Here is a 16,983-nt window from a genome sequence, read left to right as displayed (position 1 = left end):
GGCAGTAGGAAGAGATAGATAATGCTCCCTTTCCTGGCCTGACCCTGAGTTCCAGAGTTGACTTTTTGAGTTGTTTTCCTTAATGGGCCAGGCACAAACTAGAGAAGGCAATTTGTTGCAACAGAACCTGGAAACCCAGGTCTCTCATTCTGCTGCCAAAAGACAGTTCCCTGTAGGACTGGTGACTTGAAGACATAGCCTTCTGTTTGTTGAGTTGGGGGACAGAACTGGCCTGTCATTATGGAGGAAGGGAGGTCTGATGTATACCAGCCATAAATTCCATGACTCAAAAGGCACATGAACACTTAGCCTCAATTTCCTTATCTCTAAAAAGGGAGATCATCCTCGCTTATTAGAAATCACAGGCTTATTTATTTGTTCCTTTTTTACTAAATTATTTATGGAGCATATACCATGTGCAGATCCTGTGCTAGGTGCCTAAGATATGGTGATAAAAATACAGAACCTATCCCGCCCACACACACACACACACCCCTCCTGCCCTCAGCTTGCTGGGGGTAGGGTGGAGGATGAAAGCGCTCTGTCAACTATAAAGCCCTGCACCGGTCTCATTATTTTTCCACTTATCTCCCAATAAGGTTGTAATCGGGTTTACTCTTAACTTCTTCATTTCCTTATCTCCATATCCTTAAGCAAATCCCTTCTTCCAGAGGATTCCTTATAAATATCTAGCTCAGGGTCTGTGATCGGCTTTAACTACGAGAGGAAGGAATGCGTTTCTGGGAGAAAAATTTTCTAGGAGAGGAGACCGCACTATAAAGAGGAAATACGAGCAGGAAAAGCTGAGAATTCCTAAGCACTCTTGATTTTCCTTAGTAAGTATCCCTCCTAGTCGCTCTCCACTACTCCTTTTATAATCCATCCCTATTCGCCCGCCTTTAGTAGCTGCGGTCTCTTTAAATGCGCTCCTCCCAGTAAACTGGGCTGTGGGGCGGAGAGCGCGTTTCTTCCCCGGGTTGAATGTTAAATTGTTTGTCCGTTTCGGGCTGCCGTCCTGCAGATCCGCCATATTGTCTGCTGAAGCTACCGCTGAAGCTGCCGCCGCTGCCGCTGCCGCCGCCAAGTAGGAGCGAGCGGAGCCGCGATGGGTGAGTAAGGACGCCAGGCAATTGGGGACTCGAGCTGAGGCAGTCCTGGGGCTTGGGATCTAGCAGGAGCCTGTCTCTGGTCTGCGGAAGATGTCTGAGGCTCCTCCAGAGAGGTCTGAGGGGAGAAGCCAGGCCGGGAGAGCCGCTCAGGCCAGTTCGGGGCCGGACGAGGGCCCTTGCGGGAGCAGTCTTCGGAGGCTGGTTCCGGGAGCACCTTGCCACGCCTGGAGCCCCCACGTGGTGGCCCTGGGCCGGAGCCCACGCGTTCCCGGGGTCTGGAAGGGGGCCGCCCCTCCGGCCTGCGCCGAGACCCGGGCTGGGGGACGGGCTACCGGCGGCAGGCCGGGGCGGCGCTGAGGAGCCCTCGCCAGGCGTGTTTGACCGACGCGCATCTTGACTGGATCCGGGGGCTCCTGTAAACTCCGGGGAAACCCTGCTTACGTCGTGAATAGAGTCCTCTGGTGAGGTAGCGCCAGGCGAGCCGACTCCAGGCCCGTAACCAGGGGCAGCCATGCCGAAAGCAGCCCCGGCCGCTGAAGGCCGGCAGAACTTCCCGAGCCGCGGGCGGAAATGGGGTGGTTCGGTTGGACCCATTGACAGCCCAGTAGTAGGAAACCGCAGGCCAAGACCTCGGGGCCACATGTGGTAGATTGGGGATTTCAGGTGTGGGCCTGGCCCTGGTTAGGAGAAAAGGAGCGACCTGTTGCTCTTTCTGAAGGGACTCCGGCTGGCAAGGCCTTAGCTCGGAATAAGAAGGCGAGGTCTTTGGACTTAGCGACAGCACCATCAGTGAAGAGCTGTTTTCTCTTAAGCATTAAAAGCTATTCATCTTACTAAGCTCTTCCTCCGCGTGGGCATGATTCTGAGTGCTTCACGTGTCAAATTTTACTTAATGCGCGCAACCCAATGAGACAGATACAACTGTTACTCTATTTTACAGGTAAGGAAACTAAGGCTTATAGAGGGGTAAAGTAACTTACCCAAGGTCACGCACAGTTAGTGGCTAAACCAGGGTGATCCCACCAATGCCCTGGTTTATAGCTGCATTTTGTTATGGCTTGGCCACCTAGTGGTTGGGCTGGAAAGAAGGGAAGAAAGCTTTTAACCCCTAGGCAAAGTTGTAAAGGGTTTTGTTTTGGGGTTTTTTGGTGTTTTGTTTTGGTGCTAGTGGGTCCACTTTGAAATCTTTAATCTGAACAAAACGGAAAAACTCCAAAGTGAATTGCTAACCCCAACTATTGTGTGTAGAGGGGAGAGCTAAATGAGATTCTGGGGTTGAGTTTTGTAAGAACTCTGATCCTGAGGAAACATAAATTTTTCCCTTGAGCTGCAAGGCAGTAACTTTAGAATCAGATCTGGTATTACAATCCTGCCTGCCACTTTCTAGCTCTCATCCAGAGAAGTCACTTAAATATCAAATGCAGTAGAAAGCATCTAGTACAGCCCACAGTCAGTGTTATTTTCCTTTCCGATTCTTCCTTTCCTCAGCTCTAGAAGGAAGGGAAAGGGAGTGTTGTTAAGATCTTTGAGGACTAAGATAGCACAGTGTTTAGAGCCTACTAAGAGCTCCATAGGCATCAGAACAGATTCTTTTCTACCTTCAATAGCATTCCTTTCCCCTAAGCACTTTGATTTCTAAAATCCACTGTCAAGCCTTATGGACTTACCTTTATAACTGCAGCTTTATTTATCAATAGAAAATTTAGGGGACTTTTATGTTGTAAATTTCCTATCTGGCTTTCAATTTTAGAAACACTGGTGCCTCAAAGGGAGGGAGGGAGCTAATGTTAAGTTTATCAAGCTCAGGGAAAAAAGTTTATGGATTGGGAAACAACCTTAGAGAAGATAACACAGCTAGTAAGCTACAAAGGCAGAAGTGAGATCCTTACCCATTTTGTTGTACACAAACCTCTTAGAGTTAAGGTGTGAAGTAAAATTAGTCATTTTCTGGGAGACTTAAATGGAGGTTTTTATGTGGAGCAACAAAGTCTTTCAGGACACTTTCAGGGTCCTGAAAGTGATTTTTAGTATAGAGTCAGACTATACCTCTCTTTCTCTCCAACTCTATTTCAGGTACCTCTACCCTGTCCCACTTGGTCTTTCTGAACATCCAGCTATTGGTGTATGTTTTTTTGGCTGATCCTTATACATATGATGTGAGTGAAACTAGTGTAAGGATATATTTAATCCTAACGTGGAATCCAAGGTAGTTTGGGTTATCCCCATTCATAAATGAATAAACTGAGGCTTTGAGAAGATTAAGTGACTTGTCCAAGGCTGGTGATCTAGTTAAGTGTGCTGGGGTCACTAACACAGCTTGTATACCACACCTCCATGAATCTAGAACTTGTTGTTCTCACACTGGCTCTCAGGTGAGCTCCACTCAAGCTCTGGCCTATATTTATACTGTTAGTCCTGTGCCAGATTTCATTAGCTTTAACAGACTTAGAGTGATTTTACTGCCATTTAGGAGCCTGTGGGGGTGATGCTTGCAGCTCTGGAAGTTACTTACTCTAACCTTCCCTAGCAGAGACCACAGTCTCTAAAGACTAAGCCTTGGCAGACTCTGGTTGTGTTATCACCCATTCCTGACATCTTGCTAACCAGGAACCTGGCAGCCCCTCCTCAGCCCCAGGGATAGGTCTTGATTAATATAAACTATAAACCAATTACTGTAATTCTATCTCCCTAGGCAGTGATTGATTGGGTTTGTGATGCAGCTCTGGCTAATTAGACAGGAAGGGAAGCCTGGCGGACTTCTGGAAAATACTTCCTTATTTAAAAGAGATTTTCCAGGGATCCCTGGGTGGCGCAGCGGTTTGGCGCCTGCCTTTGGCCCAGGGCGCGATCCTGGAGACCCGGGATCGAATCCCACATCAGGCTCCCGGTGCATGGAGCCTGCTTCTCCCTCCGCCTGTGTCTCTGCCTCTCTCTCTCTCTCTGTGACTATCATAAATAAATAAAAAATTAAAAAAAAATTTTTTTTTTTTAAATAAAAAATAAAAGAGATTTTCCAGGTTTTGATTGATTGATTGATTGCCAACATCTATTTTAATTTGGGTATCAACAAAGTATGAGGACCTCAAAAAAAAAGAGAGAAAGAGATGGGCAAGCTATAATAGCCAGCACTTAAATGGAACTTGCTATATGCTAGGCACTAGGTACTACAGTATTAACTCCTTTACGTCTCAGATTCTCGTGTTCTAGTTGAGGAAACTGAAGCACAGAGAAGTTTAGTCATTTGTACAAGGTTGGAGCTAGTACATAGAACACTTAGATAGTATGGTTCTAACCAACTTGTAGGCTATTAAGGGCTGTGTTCTGCTTCTGGAAAAGAGCCCTTTTCTGACTTTGAAATTAGCATTAGTAATGGTAGGGTCATGAGGCAGAATTTATAAATAAGAGCAGGCCGTTCTCAGGGTGAAAGAGAAGATGGGAAGAATTTGATGTTTTTGAGCAACTGAATTAGGCAACTTTGGAATTGTCTTATCTCTTGGTTTAACTAGAATACCTAAGGCCACTTCTAGTTTGTTTTTTGGCTGCAAGTAACAAAACTGTTCTAACTGATAACACTTCCAGATCAAGAAGTAACTTAGCTCATCTCTTTTAGTTTCCCTTCAACATTGCCCACCCACCCAACAGTGTATAACAGCTATTTGCAGAGCAGGCACCTAATCATCAATGACCTAAGTGTCACACAAGCATCAAACTCAAACTCCTTTCCTGGCCTGCTTTTCCTGCATTTTTGTTAATGGTAGGACTACTGGCCCAGACACTAGGGCATCTATCCATCTTTCGTTCCTCATTCTTTTATTCCCTTTCTGTATTGGCAGTTGAAGATTCAGTGAAGTACTGTATATCAAAAAAGAGTAAATTGTAAAGTTAATAATTTAGAAGTCCTCCAGATCTTTTATATAGCTTCCTGTACCACTGCTGTAATTCTTGTAGCAATGTTGCTAAAACATCCATTTGACCTTGTCACTCTACTCCTTAGTTTAGGAATCTTCATGGAGTTATCTACAGGATAAAATCATAACCTATACAGTATGATATGCAAGGCCTTCCTATTGATTTTACTAATCTTATTCTATTTAAAGACTTCATAACCTGCATTCCATTCAGACTACCTCCTTTGTCCTTTAGCATTGCTGGCTGAGAATGTAAGAAGCAATCCCTTCCCCATCCATCTTTTCCTATGGAAATCTTGCTTGATTTTATGTCTTATTTATTTACTTTAAAGATTTATTAATTTATTCATGAGAGACACAGAGAGAGGCAGATACCTAGGAAAGGGAGACGCAGGCTCCCCATGGGACTCGATCCTAGATCCCGGGATCATGCCCTGAGCCAAAGGCAGACGCTCAACCACTGAGCCACCCAGGCGTCCCTCAGTCTAATTTAAATGCTACCTTCAGGCACCTGTGTGTCTCAGTCACTTATTCAGTTAAGCATCTACCAATCGGCTCAGGTCATGATCCTGGGGTCTTGGGGGTCCTGGGATTGAGCCCTGCTCTGTGAGGAGCCTCCTCCCTTTTCCTGCTGCTCCCCCTGCTTATGCGCTCTCTTGCTCTGTCAAATAAATAAATAAATCTTTTTAAAAATGCTACTTCCCTCATGAATTCTCAAATACTTTATGCCTTCCAAACTGCAAGTGAACTCTCTGAATTCCATGGTACTTTGTTCTTACCCTTCATATAGCCAATTTCATATTCTTTATTGCATCAGTTATTTAATCTGTAATATAATTTTTTTTCAAATAACTCAATCTCCACAGTCTTACAGTTATCATCTCTAAAATAGGGATAATAATATCTACCTCATAAGGGTTAGGGGGATTCAATGAGCAAAAGCATGTAGACCATTTTAGCATGGTGTTTATAGCCATGTAATAAAGTACTCATAGTAATTGCTTTTAGTCCATGAATAAATAAAGGACTTAGTATGCTTCAGGCTCTATGCTAAATACAGGTTAATCAGTTTGTCTTTGAGGGGAAGGCAGTAACATGCTATGAAAACTTGTCAGAAACATACTTTTAGGGGCCAGGCAGGCAATAGTATTCATCAATTTCAGCAAATGTTTCTTGAATACCTAGTATGTGCCAGGGACTGTTCTAGGCCCTGGAAATACAGTGGTGAATGAAACAAACAAAAATCTGTCTTTCTGGTGCAATTTCTGAGTTTAAATTCTAATGGACGCCTGGGTGGGGCTCAGCGGTTGAGCGACCGCCTTCAGCCCAGGGTGTGATCCTGGAGACCCAGGATCGAGTCCCACATCGGGCTCCCTGCATGGAGCCTGCTTCTCCCTCTGCCTATATCTCTGCCTGCCTCTCTCTCTCTCTGTGTCTCTCATGAATAAGTAAATAAGATCTAAAAAATAAATAAATAAATTCTAATGGATAATCAACCACATGGAGACTGGCAGGCCAACTACAGAGCTCCATGCGGTCTATGCAGCTCTAGCCATTTTTTGCCACGGTGACTAGAGGTCTGGCATTGCCTTGTTGCATAATTTCCCATTTCTTTCCACAATCCCTCTCCCCTTGAAGTCGGAAATCCAGATTTTCATGATATTATTGGATTAAACATTTGTAAATATTACAAGTTAACTCTTAAGATCTAAAAACCTTGGGGCACCTGGTTTAAGCGTCTGACTCAATCTCAGCTCAGGTCTCAATCTCACCATCATGAGTTCAGGCTGTGTTGGGCTCTATGTGGGGCGTGGAGCCTACTTAAAAAAAATACTTAAAAACCTTAAGCTAACCAAATATTTGGATATTTGAGGCCAAATATAGCCCAAGAACTGCCTGTCTTACTTGTAAAATATTAGAAATAATATTGTGTATTTTATAAAATATTTCTTGATTTATGTGTTTAAAAACATTTTTAAAGGATGAAGACAGAAGCACCCAGGGGGTGTGGTCGGGTGTCCGACTCTTGGTTTTGGCTCATGTCATGATCTCAGAGTCTTGGGACCCTGCTCAGCAAGGAGCCTGCATTTCCCTCTCTGCCCCTCCCCCCCAACTCTTGTGCACTCATACACCCACTTTCAAATAAATCTTTAAAAAAAGATGCACAAGAGATTATAAGTCCGTATTTTAAGTAGTCTTCTAGATAATTTAATTTTTTGGCTGACTTTATCTGATTAGCTGGCCACTGTTTTTGTTTTATTGTGATGCGGCAGGTGAAATCCTGGTACTTAGGAGTCACACTTTCAAGGACATCAGCTCTGCTATTTTTTTGTTCCTCTTGTGCTTACATTATTAACATTATCTCCCATTAAGTTTATTGATAGGATTCCAAGCCATTTATCCATTTTGTGAATATTTAGTTAAAAGTAGATAGCTTGTAAATCCACTTAAATATAATGTAGCTTGTAAATCCAAACTACATTAGGAGGCAGTATGAACTAGTGAATGACCTAGTATCTCCACCTTCTTGGTATAACTTCCAGTATTCCTTTAGGAAAAATTTGGCCATTTGACCAGGAGATAAACATTGCCACATTGCCCAGGCTTTTTGTGTAGACTTGATAAGAGCCTCATTAACCTCTTCTTTTGTCACACACTCCAAATTTCTTGAAACAGTTTGCCTCTCCTCAATCATTTCTTAGCCCACTCTAATTTGCTTGCATGCCATCAAAACATTTTTTTAAAAGATTTTAAATTATTAATAGGGGGATCCCTGGGTGGCGCAGCGGTTTGGCGCCTTCCTTTGGCCCAGGGCGCGATCCTGGAGACCCGGGATCGAATCCCACGTCGGGCTCCCGGTGCATGGAGCCTGCTTCTCCTCCCTCTGCCTGTGTCTCTGCCTCTCTCTCTCTCTCTGTGACTATCATAAATAAAATAAAATTCTTAAAAAAAAATAAATAGGGATCCCTGGGTGGCGCAGCGGTTTGGCGCCTGCCTTTGGCCCAGGGCACGATCCTGGAGACCCGGGATCGAATCCCACATCAGGCTCCCGGTGCATGGAGCCTGCTTCTCCCTCTGCCTATGTCTCTGCCTCTCTCTCTCTCTGTATGACTATCATAAATAAATAATAAAAAATAAATAAATAAAATAAATAAATTATTAATAGGCTTACAAGTACATATTCATCTATAATAAAAGTAGGCCTCGCTAATGCCTATATTAGTATAAAATCATAAATTTGATCATAGGGGATCCCTGGGTGGCGCAGCGGTTTGGCGCCTGCCTTTGGCCCAGGGCGTGATCCTGGAGACCCGGGATCGAATCCCACGTCAGGCTCCCGGTGCATGGAGCCTGCTTCTCCCTCTGCCTGTGTCTCTGCCTCTCTCTCTCTCTCTCTCTCTCTCTCTCTCTCTCTGTGACTATCATAAATAAATAAAAAAAAAAATTAAAAAAAAATAAATTTGATCATATCATTTCTGAGATTAAAACCCTTCAATGGCATTCATTAACATCAGGAAAAGTCCAAATATCATTTCCCTCCATGCTACCAGTCCATTATTCTACCAATCCTTTGCTTCTGAAATAATCATTCCCACCCTGCCACTAACCATTATTATTCCATAGGTGATATCACACTTAAAGGCCTTCCCTGAGTCCACAGCATTTTGGACTGCCTCATCCAAATATTTACCATTTTTCACTGGTCTCCAAAGTATGGGGCACATAACTAGGAGGTAGGAAGAAAAACATGTGTATATACTAATATATGCATTAGCAAGGCATACTTTTATTATAGATGAATATATACTTGTAAGCCTGTTAATAATTTAAAAATCTTTAAAAAAATGTTTTGATGGCATGCAAGCAATTTAGAGTGGGCTAAGAAATGATTGAGGAGAGGCAAACTGTTTCAAGAAATTTGGAGTGCGTGGACAAAGGAGAGGTTAATGAGGCTCTTATCAAGTCTACACAAGAAATCATGAAGACTTGAGTTAGGGTAGTTGGCAGTAGGAATGAAGAAAAAGAGAGTGCAAAAATAATTAAGAAATAACGTTTGCCCAAAAAAAGGAATAAAGTTTGCATTTCTTATTGATTTGATGTGTTGATAAGGAGAAAGTTGTCAAGAGTAATTCCCACGTTTCTAGCTTGAAAAGCTGAGATATTGGTACAGACCCCTATTTCCTTGTATCTGTATTTTCTCAGCCTTTTGTTTCATTATCATCCTCCTAAGGAGCTGTTGTAGACATTTTTTTTTTCCTGGTGCATTCCTCCCATGAAATTTTAACAGATATACTCTTTTTATGTACAGTAGTATATCTGTGCTCTATACCTAAAAAGAGTAGACATAAAGCTTGCTTTTTATTCAATATAAGGTTAAGAATGAAGAAATAGGGGATCCCTGGGTGGCTCAGCGGTTTAGCGCCTGCCTTCGGCCCAGGGCGTGATCCTGGAGTCCTGGGATCAAGTCCCACATCGGGCTCCCTGCGTGGAGCCTGCTTCTCCCTCTGCGTCTCTATCGGTGTCTCTCATGAATAAATAAATAAAATCTTTTTTAAAAAAATGAAGAAATAAAAACTTTAGGTTAAAAGTTAAATTTAAAAGTGTTTGCATTTAAGTAAGGTTTGTAGCTGTATTTGCTGAATAACTTTTAATGTAATATATTTACTTACAGATTATAATATTGATTTGCATATGCGTCTCACAAATAAATAAAATCTTTAAAAGAAAAATGTCAATAATATCTAAATGAATATCTAAAAGGTATTTAAGTTGTAAATTTTTTCATATCAAGCAGTTAAGTTTATCATTTAATTCTTTGCATATGCAAATTATCATTTATAAATACTTAACTAATCAAAACCTTTAAAATCAAAGTGTTCATTTTTCCAATAGAAAAAAAAAAACAGGGATCCCTGGGTGGCGCAGCAGTTTGGCGCCTGTCTTTGGCCCAGGGCGCGATCCTGGAGACCCGGGATCGAATCCCACATCAGGCTCCCGGTGCATGGAGCCTGCTTCTCCCTCTGCCTGTGTCTCTGCCTCTCTCTCTCTCTCTCTCTCTCTCTGTGACTATCATAAAAAAAAAAAAGAGAAAAAGAATATAAAAAAAACACTTTCTTAAAGTTACTTTAAGTGAACTTTTAACTGCTATAAAATATAAACTTTTAATTTCCAAGAAAGCATTAGGTATCAAACATAAGTAACATCTGCAAGGGATAATGATAGGTATGCACAAACCACTTCTTGTATGACTTCAAAATCCAGTGGTCAGTCAAGAGAAAGTCCCCTAGTCGTGGCCATCTATTCACCAGAACTTTATAGTACAGATTTTGCATACTTACTGTCTGCCTTCCATGAAATCAGTGTCAATACTGCTCAAGTAATACTCAAGAATGCCCAATGAGAAAAATTAAATACTAAGAAATAAAAATTGGGGTACCTGGGGGGCTCAGTCTGTTAAGCATCTGCCTTTGGCTCAGGTCATGATCCCGGGTCCTGGGATCAAGTCCCGTGTCAGGGTCCCTGCTCAGTGGGGAGCCTGCTTCTCCCTCTCCCCTTGTCATGCTCACTCTTGTACTCTCATAAGACTTTGTTGATAATGTTGAGCTTTGGAGAACCACATACTGTTGTAACATTTTAAGTCTCCCACTCTCCATGAACCAGTTTCACCCTTTTGGGTGCAGTATTTACCCCATTTAGAATGCATGTCTTTAAGAAACCATTTATGCCTACTATTTCAGAATTCTTTTATATTTATATATATATAAAGATATATAAATATAATTTCTGAATTCTGAGATATATAAATTTCAGAATTCTAATCATTTAGATTTTATTTTTTTTATTATTTTTAAAGATTTTATTTATTCATGAGAGACACAGAGAGAGAGAGAGGCAGAGACATAGGCAGAGGGAGAAGCATGCTTCATGCAGGAAGCCCAATGTGGGACCCGATCCCAGGATCCTGGAACCCCAGGATCACGCCCTGAGCCAAAGGCAGACGCTTAACTGCTGAGCCACTCAGGCATCCCTGTAGTCTCATGTTTTGTTCAAGTTCTGCTAAATATGTTTTGAAGCTGTATTTACTAAATATTTTCAGAGCTCTTTCAGAATTTCAAATAAGGGATTGTGGATAGTGTATTTAAAAGAATGTATAAGGAGCAGGTTTATGGAAAAGATAAAATTTTTTAACATGCTTTTTAAAAAGATATTTCTGGGGGATGTCTAGGGGGCTTAGTCAGGCGTCTTAACTCTTGATCTCAGCTCAGGTCTTCATCACAGGGTTGTGAGTTAAAATCTTGCATTGGACTTCATGCTGGATGGGGAGCCTACTTTAAAAAGATGTTTCTGGGATATGGATAGAAGGACCCCCTTGGGTATTAGGTGTGGACTGCAGATGTAGATTTGAAAAGTATCACACTTTTTCTAAGATGCAATAATTGTCTAATGAGACATGATTGGAATTGCTTATTTTGGGATGAGATAAATGATAAAGGCCCCTTTTAAAAAATGATTTATTTATTTGAGAGAAAGACTGGGGGGAGTGGCAGAGGGAGAGAATCTCCAAGCAGACTCCCAGCTGATTGGGAACCTGAAAAAGGGCCTGATCTCACGACCCATGAGATCACTATCTGAGGTGAAACCAAGAGCTGAACGCTCAACCGACTGAGCCACCTAGGTACTCCAAGAATAAGCTCTTTTTAAAAATCTGGCTCGTTGGTTCTTTCAGCCTAGCTTTGGAGGGAGTGAGGATGGACTAGAAGGGTAAAGATTAAGAGAAAGCTACAGTATTGGGAAAAAGGAAAAGGAAAAACCACCAATTATAGAGAGCAAGAAAATAAAGCTGTCCTCTTTGGCCCTAACTTCCTAGAAATTGTCCTCGTGGGGAATTGAGGCCTTTCAGAGTAGAAGCTGAGAAGAAAAAGAAAATACCAGTGTTTCAGCATTGAGGCCCTACATACCGTCATGTTACTTAATCAATCCTACAGGACTATTAAGTTTATTCTTTTATAGATCATGGAGGTAGAGACTCAAAGGTAGTGGTTATGCCATTAGGATTGCAGCCCAACCCAACTGCCTCCCAAATTGGTGCTCTTTCTCACTGAATCATTTTGGAAAGAGTTGATGGGGTTTAAGGGGCAACACTGGATGTCTATATACACAACCTGCCTTTGAGAGCAGAAAGGATTTCCTTTGTGGCTTCTCAGTCTGGTGCTTCTCCCCCATATTGTCTTCGGCCCTTTGTAGTTCGGGCCTTAGAAGATTGCCTCCCCAAATTGGCTCTTTTTTTGGATTAATATGAACAGGTTAGAGAAATCTCTCCTGTTGATTTGTCAGAAGGACTCTTGGAAAAGCCCTTTCTCAGATTACTAACAGTTAAAGAGCAAATCAGAGAGATTTGTGAGACCAACCTACAGACAACCCAGAACCCTCCATTTAAGGACTAGGGATGGAGCAGCATCGTGCTGCAGAATAGAGGCCCAAGTAGCCAGCAGTCCATGGTTACATCTCAGAGACGTTTTGCCATGGACTAACTAAACTGTTCTTGTTCCTCAAAACAACCTTCGGCTCTTCTAATCTCATCTTTGTTCCTGGTGAACTGTTCTCCTTTTCTACCCCATTACCTTCAGAAATATTAACCACCTAACTTCCAAAGGCCCCTGTAGAGCATACACAGGACAGATAGTTCTTACTCCCACCTTCTGAATTCATTGAACACTTAGATTCATTGTCTTTTGTATTCTTGATGCTATAAGAGTTAAGTAAGTTGTAAAACTTCCTAAAGGCAGAAACCTTTACACAGTGCCTGGTACACACATTTTTTAAAATGAATAATAAATCACTTGTCTATTTGAGTCAGTTTGAAGATGATTATTTGGATTATGTTTATAAATTTTTTTACGATTTTATTTTTAAGTAATATCTACAAACAGTATGAGGCTCGAACTTACAACCCCAAGATCAAGAGTCACAAAGCTCTACTAACTGAACCAACCAGGTGCTCCTATTTTCTTCTTCATTCCTTGAGTAATGTGTGTAGAAGATATTCAGTGAATATTTTGGAGCTAGCTTAAATGGAAGTTGAGCTCTTTGGTTTCTGTACTTTAATTCATCTTAGTTCCTTTCAGCAGCTAGTGGTAGTGGCAGTGGGGTATCCCTAAGAAGGTGAGAGCTGGGGTGGCTGGGTGGCTTAGTTAGTTAACCATCTGCCTTTGGCTCAGGTCATAATCCCCAGTGTCCTGGGATCATCAAGTCATTGGGCTCCCTGCTCATCTGGGAGTCTGCTTCTCCCTCTGCCTCTCCTCTGACTTGTGTTCTCTCTCTCTCTCTCTCTCTCTCTCGCTCACTCACTCTGTCTCTTAAATAAATAAATACATTTTTAAAGGTGAGAGCTGCCAGATTCTGCACAGTCTACAAAGGATAATTGGAAATTTTCTTTGGGAGAAATTGTCTGGACTATAGCTATCCTAGTCCTGTCCTGTGTTTCCAACTACCCCTTATTTCCCACCACTAGATCTGACCATTGCACTTATATATAGACTCAAGGGCCAAAAGCACTAGTAAATCTATGGGAAAATTAGCCTTAGAGAATTAGTGCCTGGGACTGTCATCATCTGACTGATTCAGGACTTCAGTGTGCCATACTTCGCTTAGACCTTATACAAACTATGCAGATACAGTTTTTCCATGTGGTCTTTTAGCCAAACCACCTAGTTTATAGATTCAGCTTTGTTTCCTAGAGTGATCACTGTTCAGCCCAGTCCTGTGAGGATCTGCCAGAATAAAATAGCCTAATTATGGCCCCATTGTGGTTTGACCCAGTTGTCCCATAGAAGAGCCTCTCCCATTGTCTTGGTGACTAGCATTTCTGACAGCTGGCAGATAACACCCTGAGAGCCTCATGCTATGCTGTTTCATAATACTGTTTTCTTGTTTGCAGTATTTCCTGGTCATAACACTGGGAGAAACTCCAGAAGTTTGAAAGGCTATTACCAAACCTAATCCTAAAAGTACTTTCATGTGTATTGTTTATCTTCATCATAACTCTGAGGTAGACAGGGTAAGGATAGGAAAATTGAGATACACGTAAGTGACACCCAAGGTTGTACATTTATTATAAGTAGCAAGACCAGAAATCCAATTGTCTGGCCTTGTGGCTCCTTTTACCAGTACCACACTGTCTCCAGTATGGCTTTTGGTGGTCCATTTAGCACAGCTATCTTCTCTCTCTCTCTCTCTCTCTCTCTCTCTCTTTTTTTTTTTTTAAGATTTTATTTATTCGGGGATCCCTGGGTGGCGCAGCGGTTTGGCGCCTGCCTTTGGCCCAGGGCGCGATCCTGGAGACCCGGGATCGAATCCCACGTCGGGCTCCCGGTGCATGGAGCCTGCTTCTCCCTCTGCCTGTGTCTCTGGCTCTGTCTCTGCCTGTGTCTCTGGCTCTGTCTCTCCTTCTATCTCTCAAGAATAAATAAATAAAATATTTAAAAAAAATTTTAAAAAAAGATTTTATTTATTCATTCATGAGAGACACACAGAGAGGCAGAGACAGAGGCAGAGGGAGAAGCAGGCTCCATGAAGGGAGCCCGATGTGGGACTCCATTCTGGGACTCCAGGATCACGCCCTGGGCCAAAGGCAGGTGCTAAACCACTGAGCCACCCAGGGATCCCCACAGCTGTCTTCTCTTAGCTATTTCTTTCTAATGCAAACCCTTGAAGATATTTTGTCCATTTACATAATACTGAACTTTCTTTTTAAGAGTATTTCTAAAGATTTTATTAATTAGAGAGCATGAGCAGAGGGAGAGTGGCAGACTTCCCATTGAGCATGGAGCCCAACACCAAGCTCAATCTCATGACTTGAGATCATGACCTGAGCTGAAATCAAGAGTCAGATGCCTGAGTCACCCAGCTGCCCCTATAATGTTCAACTTTTTTTTTTTTTTTTAAGATTTTATTTATTTGACAAAGCAGGGGGAGTGGGAGCGGGAGGGGCTGGATCCTAGGACCCTGGGATCATGACCTGAGCGGAAGGCAGATGCTTAACCAACTGAGCTACCCAGGTGTCCCTGTTGAACTTCTAAAAACATCTTTAAATCCTGCACCATACTTAAATGACATTTATCTTAGCTCATCATATTTCCCTCAACTTGATATCATCAGTGCAGCAGCTGTAGCCACCTCCAGGAACTCCCTTCTACACACACAAACACACACGCAGGGTGGAATACTTCTAAAACAAGGAGGATTAACTCAAATGATTGTTTTTGTTTATCCTTTGAAGTGGCAGACCGCCTTCAAATGATTGCCTAACCACCTGCCAGTCCCTACAATTTTCTACTTCTGTTCTATCAGTGTCTTTGTCATCTAATATTTGTATTCCCCATTCCTGGCAGAAACTGGATCACATCTCATACGAGGGATTGAAGCAGGCAGTCGTTAGGGTGGTAGAAGGAACATTGACACTTCTTCCAGAAAATAACAGGCTGTTAAGTATATGTGGTGGGGAGAACATTGGCTTTAGAAATACCTGGATTAGACCCATTTAATTAATTGGGTCCTTCTGCAAGGTATGCCTTTGTCTCCCTACCTCTGAAATGGGGATTCTATATGAGTTTAGCTTTAAAAGCTAACCATAAATGTTTGGGCGCCCAGGTGGTTCAGCGGTTTAGCACTGCCTTCAGCCCGGGGCGTGATCCTGGAGACCCAGGATCAAGTCCCACGTCAGGCTCCCTTGCACGGAGCCTGCTTCTCTCTCTGCCTATGTCTCTGCCTCTATGTGTGTGTGTGTGTGTGTGTGTCTCATGAATAAATAAAATCTTTAGAAAAAAAAGCTAACCAAATCATTACTAAATTGTTACTAATCAAATTTGAGTTTTCCTTGGGAATGTCTTCTCATAGATGTTAGACGTTGACTTTGGGCTATTTCAAAGATCTTTCAAAAGGGATATTTTGGATTTTACTCTGGATTTAGATAAAACCTTTTTACCATGATTAGAGACTTTGGAAAGCATTCTGGACTGAACTTGAAGACTGCTTCACATCTAGCAGTGAGGACACAAATTTTCTTGGCAGGAGTATCATGAGCCTCACCTGTGTTGGGGCCTGACAGAAGTATTGCAAGACACAGAACTAAGAAACTTGACACAGGAAAGGAACATGTGTACTGCAGCAGTTTGTTGGTTTGATAGACTAGTTTAATCATAAAAATCATTAACTTTGAAGGTATCACAAAGGTAAATTAGTTAAGAAAGGACTTAAGTGGATCACTAGTTTATTTTTATCATCCTCATGTGCTAGTTATTATATATAATGCCTAAAAAAGAATAAGTATCCATTTACAAAAGAACAGAGTTAGACATATACAAACATATACAAAATTAACTCAGTGGATCAAAGACAAATCTAACGGGCAAAAAATCTTTTTTTTTTTTTTTTAAAGCAGAGGAAAAAATAAATAAATAAAAATAAAAAGCAGAGGAGTAAAACTTCATGACCTTGGATTAGACAATAGTTTCTTAGATATAAAAAAGCAGGGATCCCTGGGTGGCGCAGCGGTTTAGCGCCTGCCTTTGGCCCAGGGCGCGATCCTGGAGACCCGGGATCGAATCCCACATTGGGCTCCCGGTGCATGGAGCCTGCTTCTCCCTCTATGTCTCTGCCTCTCTCTCTCTCTCTCTCTCTCTCTCTCTCTCTCTCTCTCTCTGACATAAATAAATAAAAATTAAAAAATAAAAAAAATTAAAAAAAAAAGATATAAAAAAGCAACCAAAAAGGAAAAGAGGGATCCCTGGGTGGCGCAGCGGTTTGGCGCCTGCCTTTGGCCCAGGGCGTGATCCTGGAGACCCGGGATCGAATCCCACATCGGGCTCCCGGTGCATGGAGCCTGCTTCTCCCTCTGCCTGTGTCTCTGCCTCTCTCTCTCTCTCTCTCTGTGACTATCATAAATAAATAATAAAAAAAAAAACAAA

The 16,983-nt window shown here is 42.2% G+C and overlaps 1 protein-coding gene across 1 annotated transcript in view; it reads left to right on the top strand.

The window, feature by feature from the left end:
* Positions 1 to 814: 814 nt before the first annotated feature.
* The window catches only part of KPNA6 (karyopherin subunit alpha 6), a 53,900-nt gene continuing 37,731 nt past the window's right edge, over positions 815 to 16,983 (top strand). Inside the window, exon 1 of the mRNA XM_041766727.1 lies at positions 815 to 1,109. Coding sequence (XP_041622661.1) covers positions 1,106 to 1,109 — 4 coding nt within the window. The 5' untranslated portion in view covers positions 815 to 1,105. The remainder of the gene's footprint in view (positions 1,110 to 16,983) is intronic.

Source organism: Vulpes lagopus, chromosome 8 (genome assembly GCF_018345385.1).
Source record: "Vulpes lagopus strain Blue_001 chromosome 8, ASM1834538v1, whole genome shotgun sequence".
Taxonomy (NCBI): domain Eukaryota; kingdom Metazoa; phylum Chordata; class Mammalia; order Carnivora; family Canidae; genus Vulpes; species Vulpes lagopus.
Note: the sequence above shows the minus strand (reverse complement) of the source record. Positions and strands in the feature narration are given on the sequence as shown.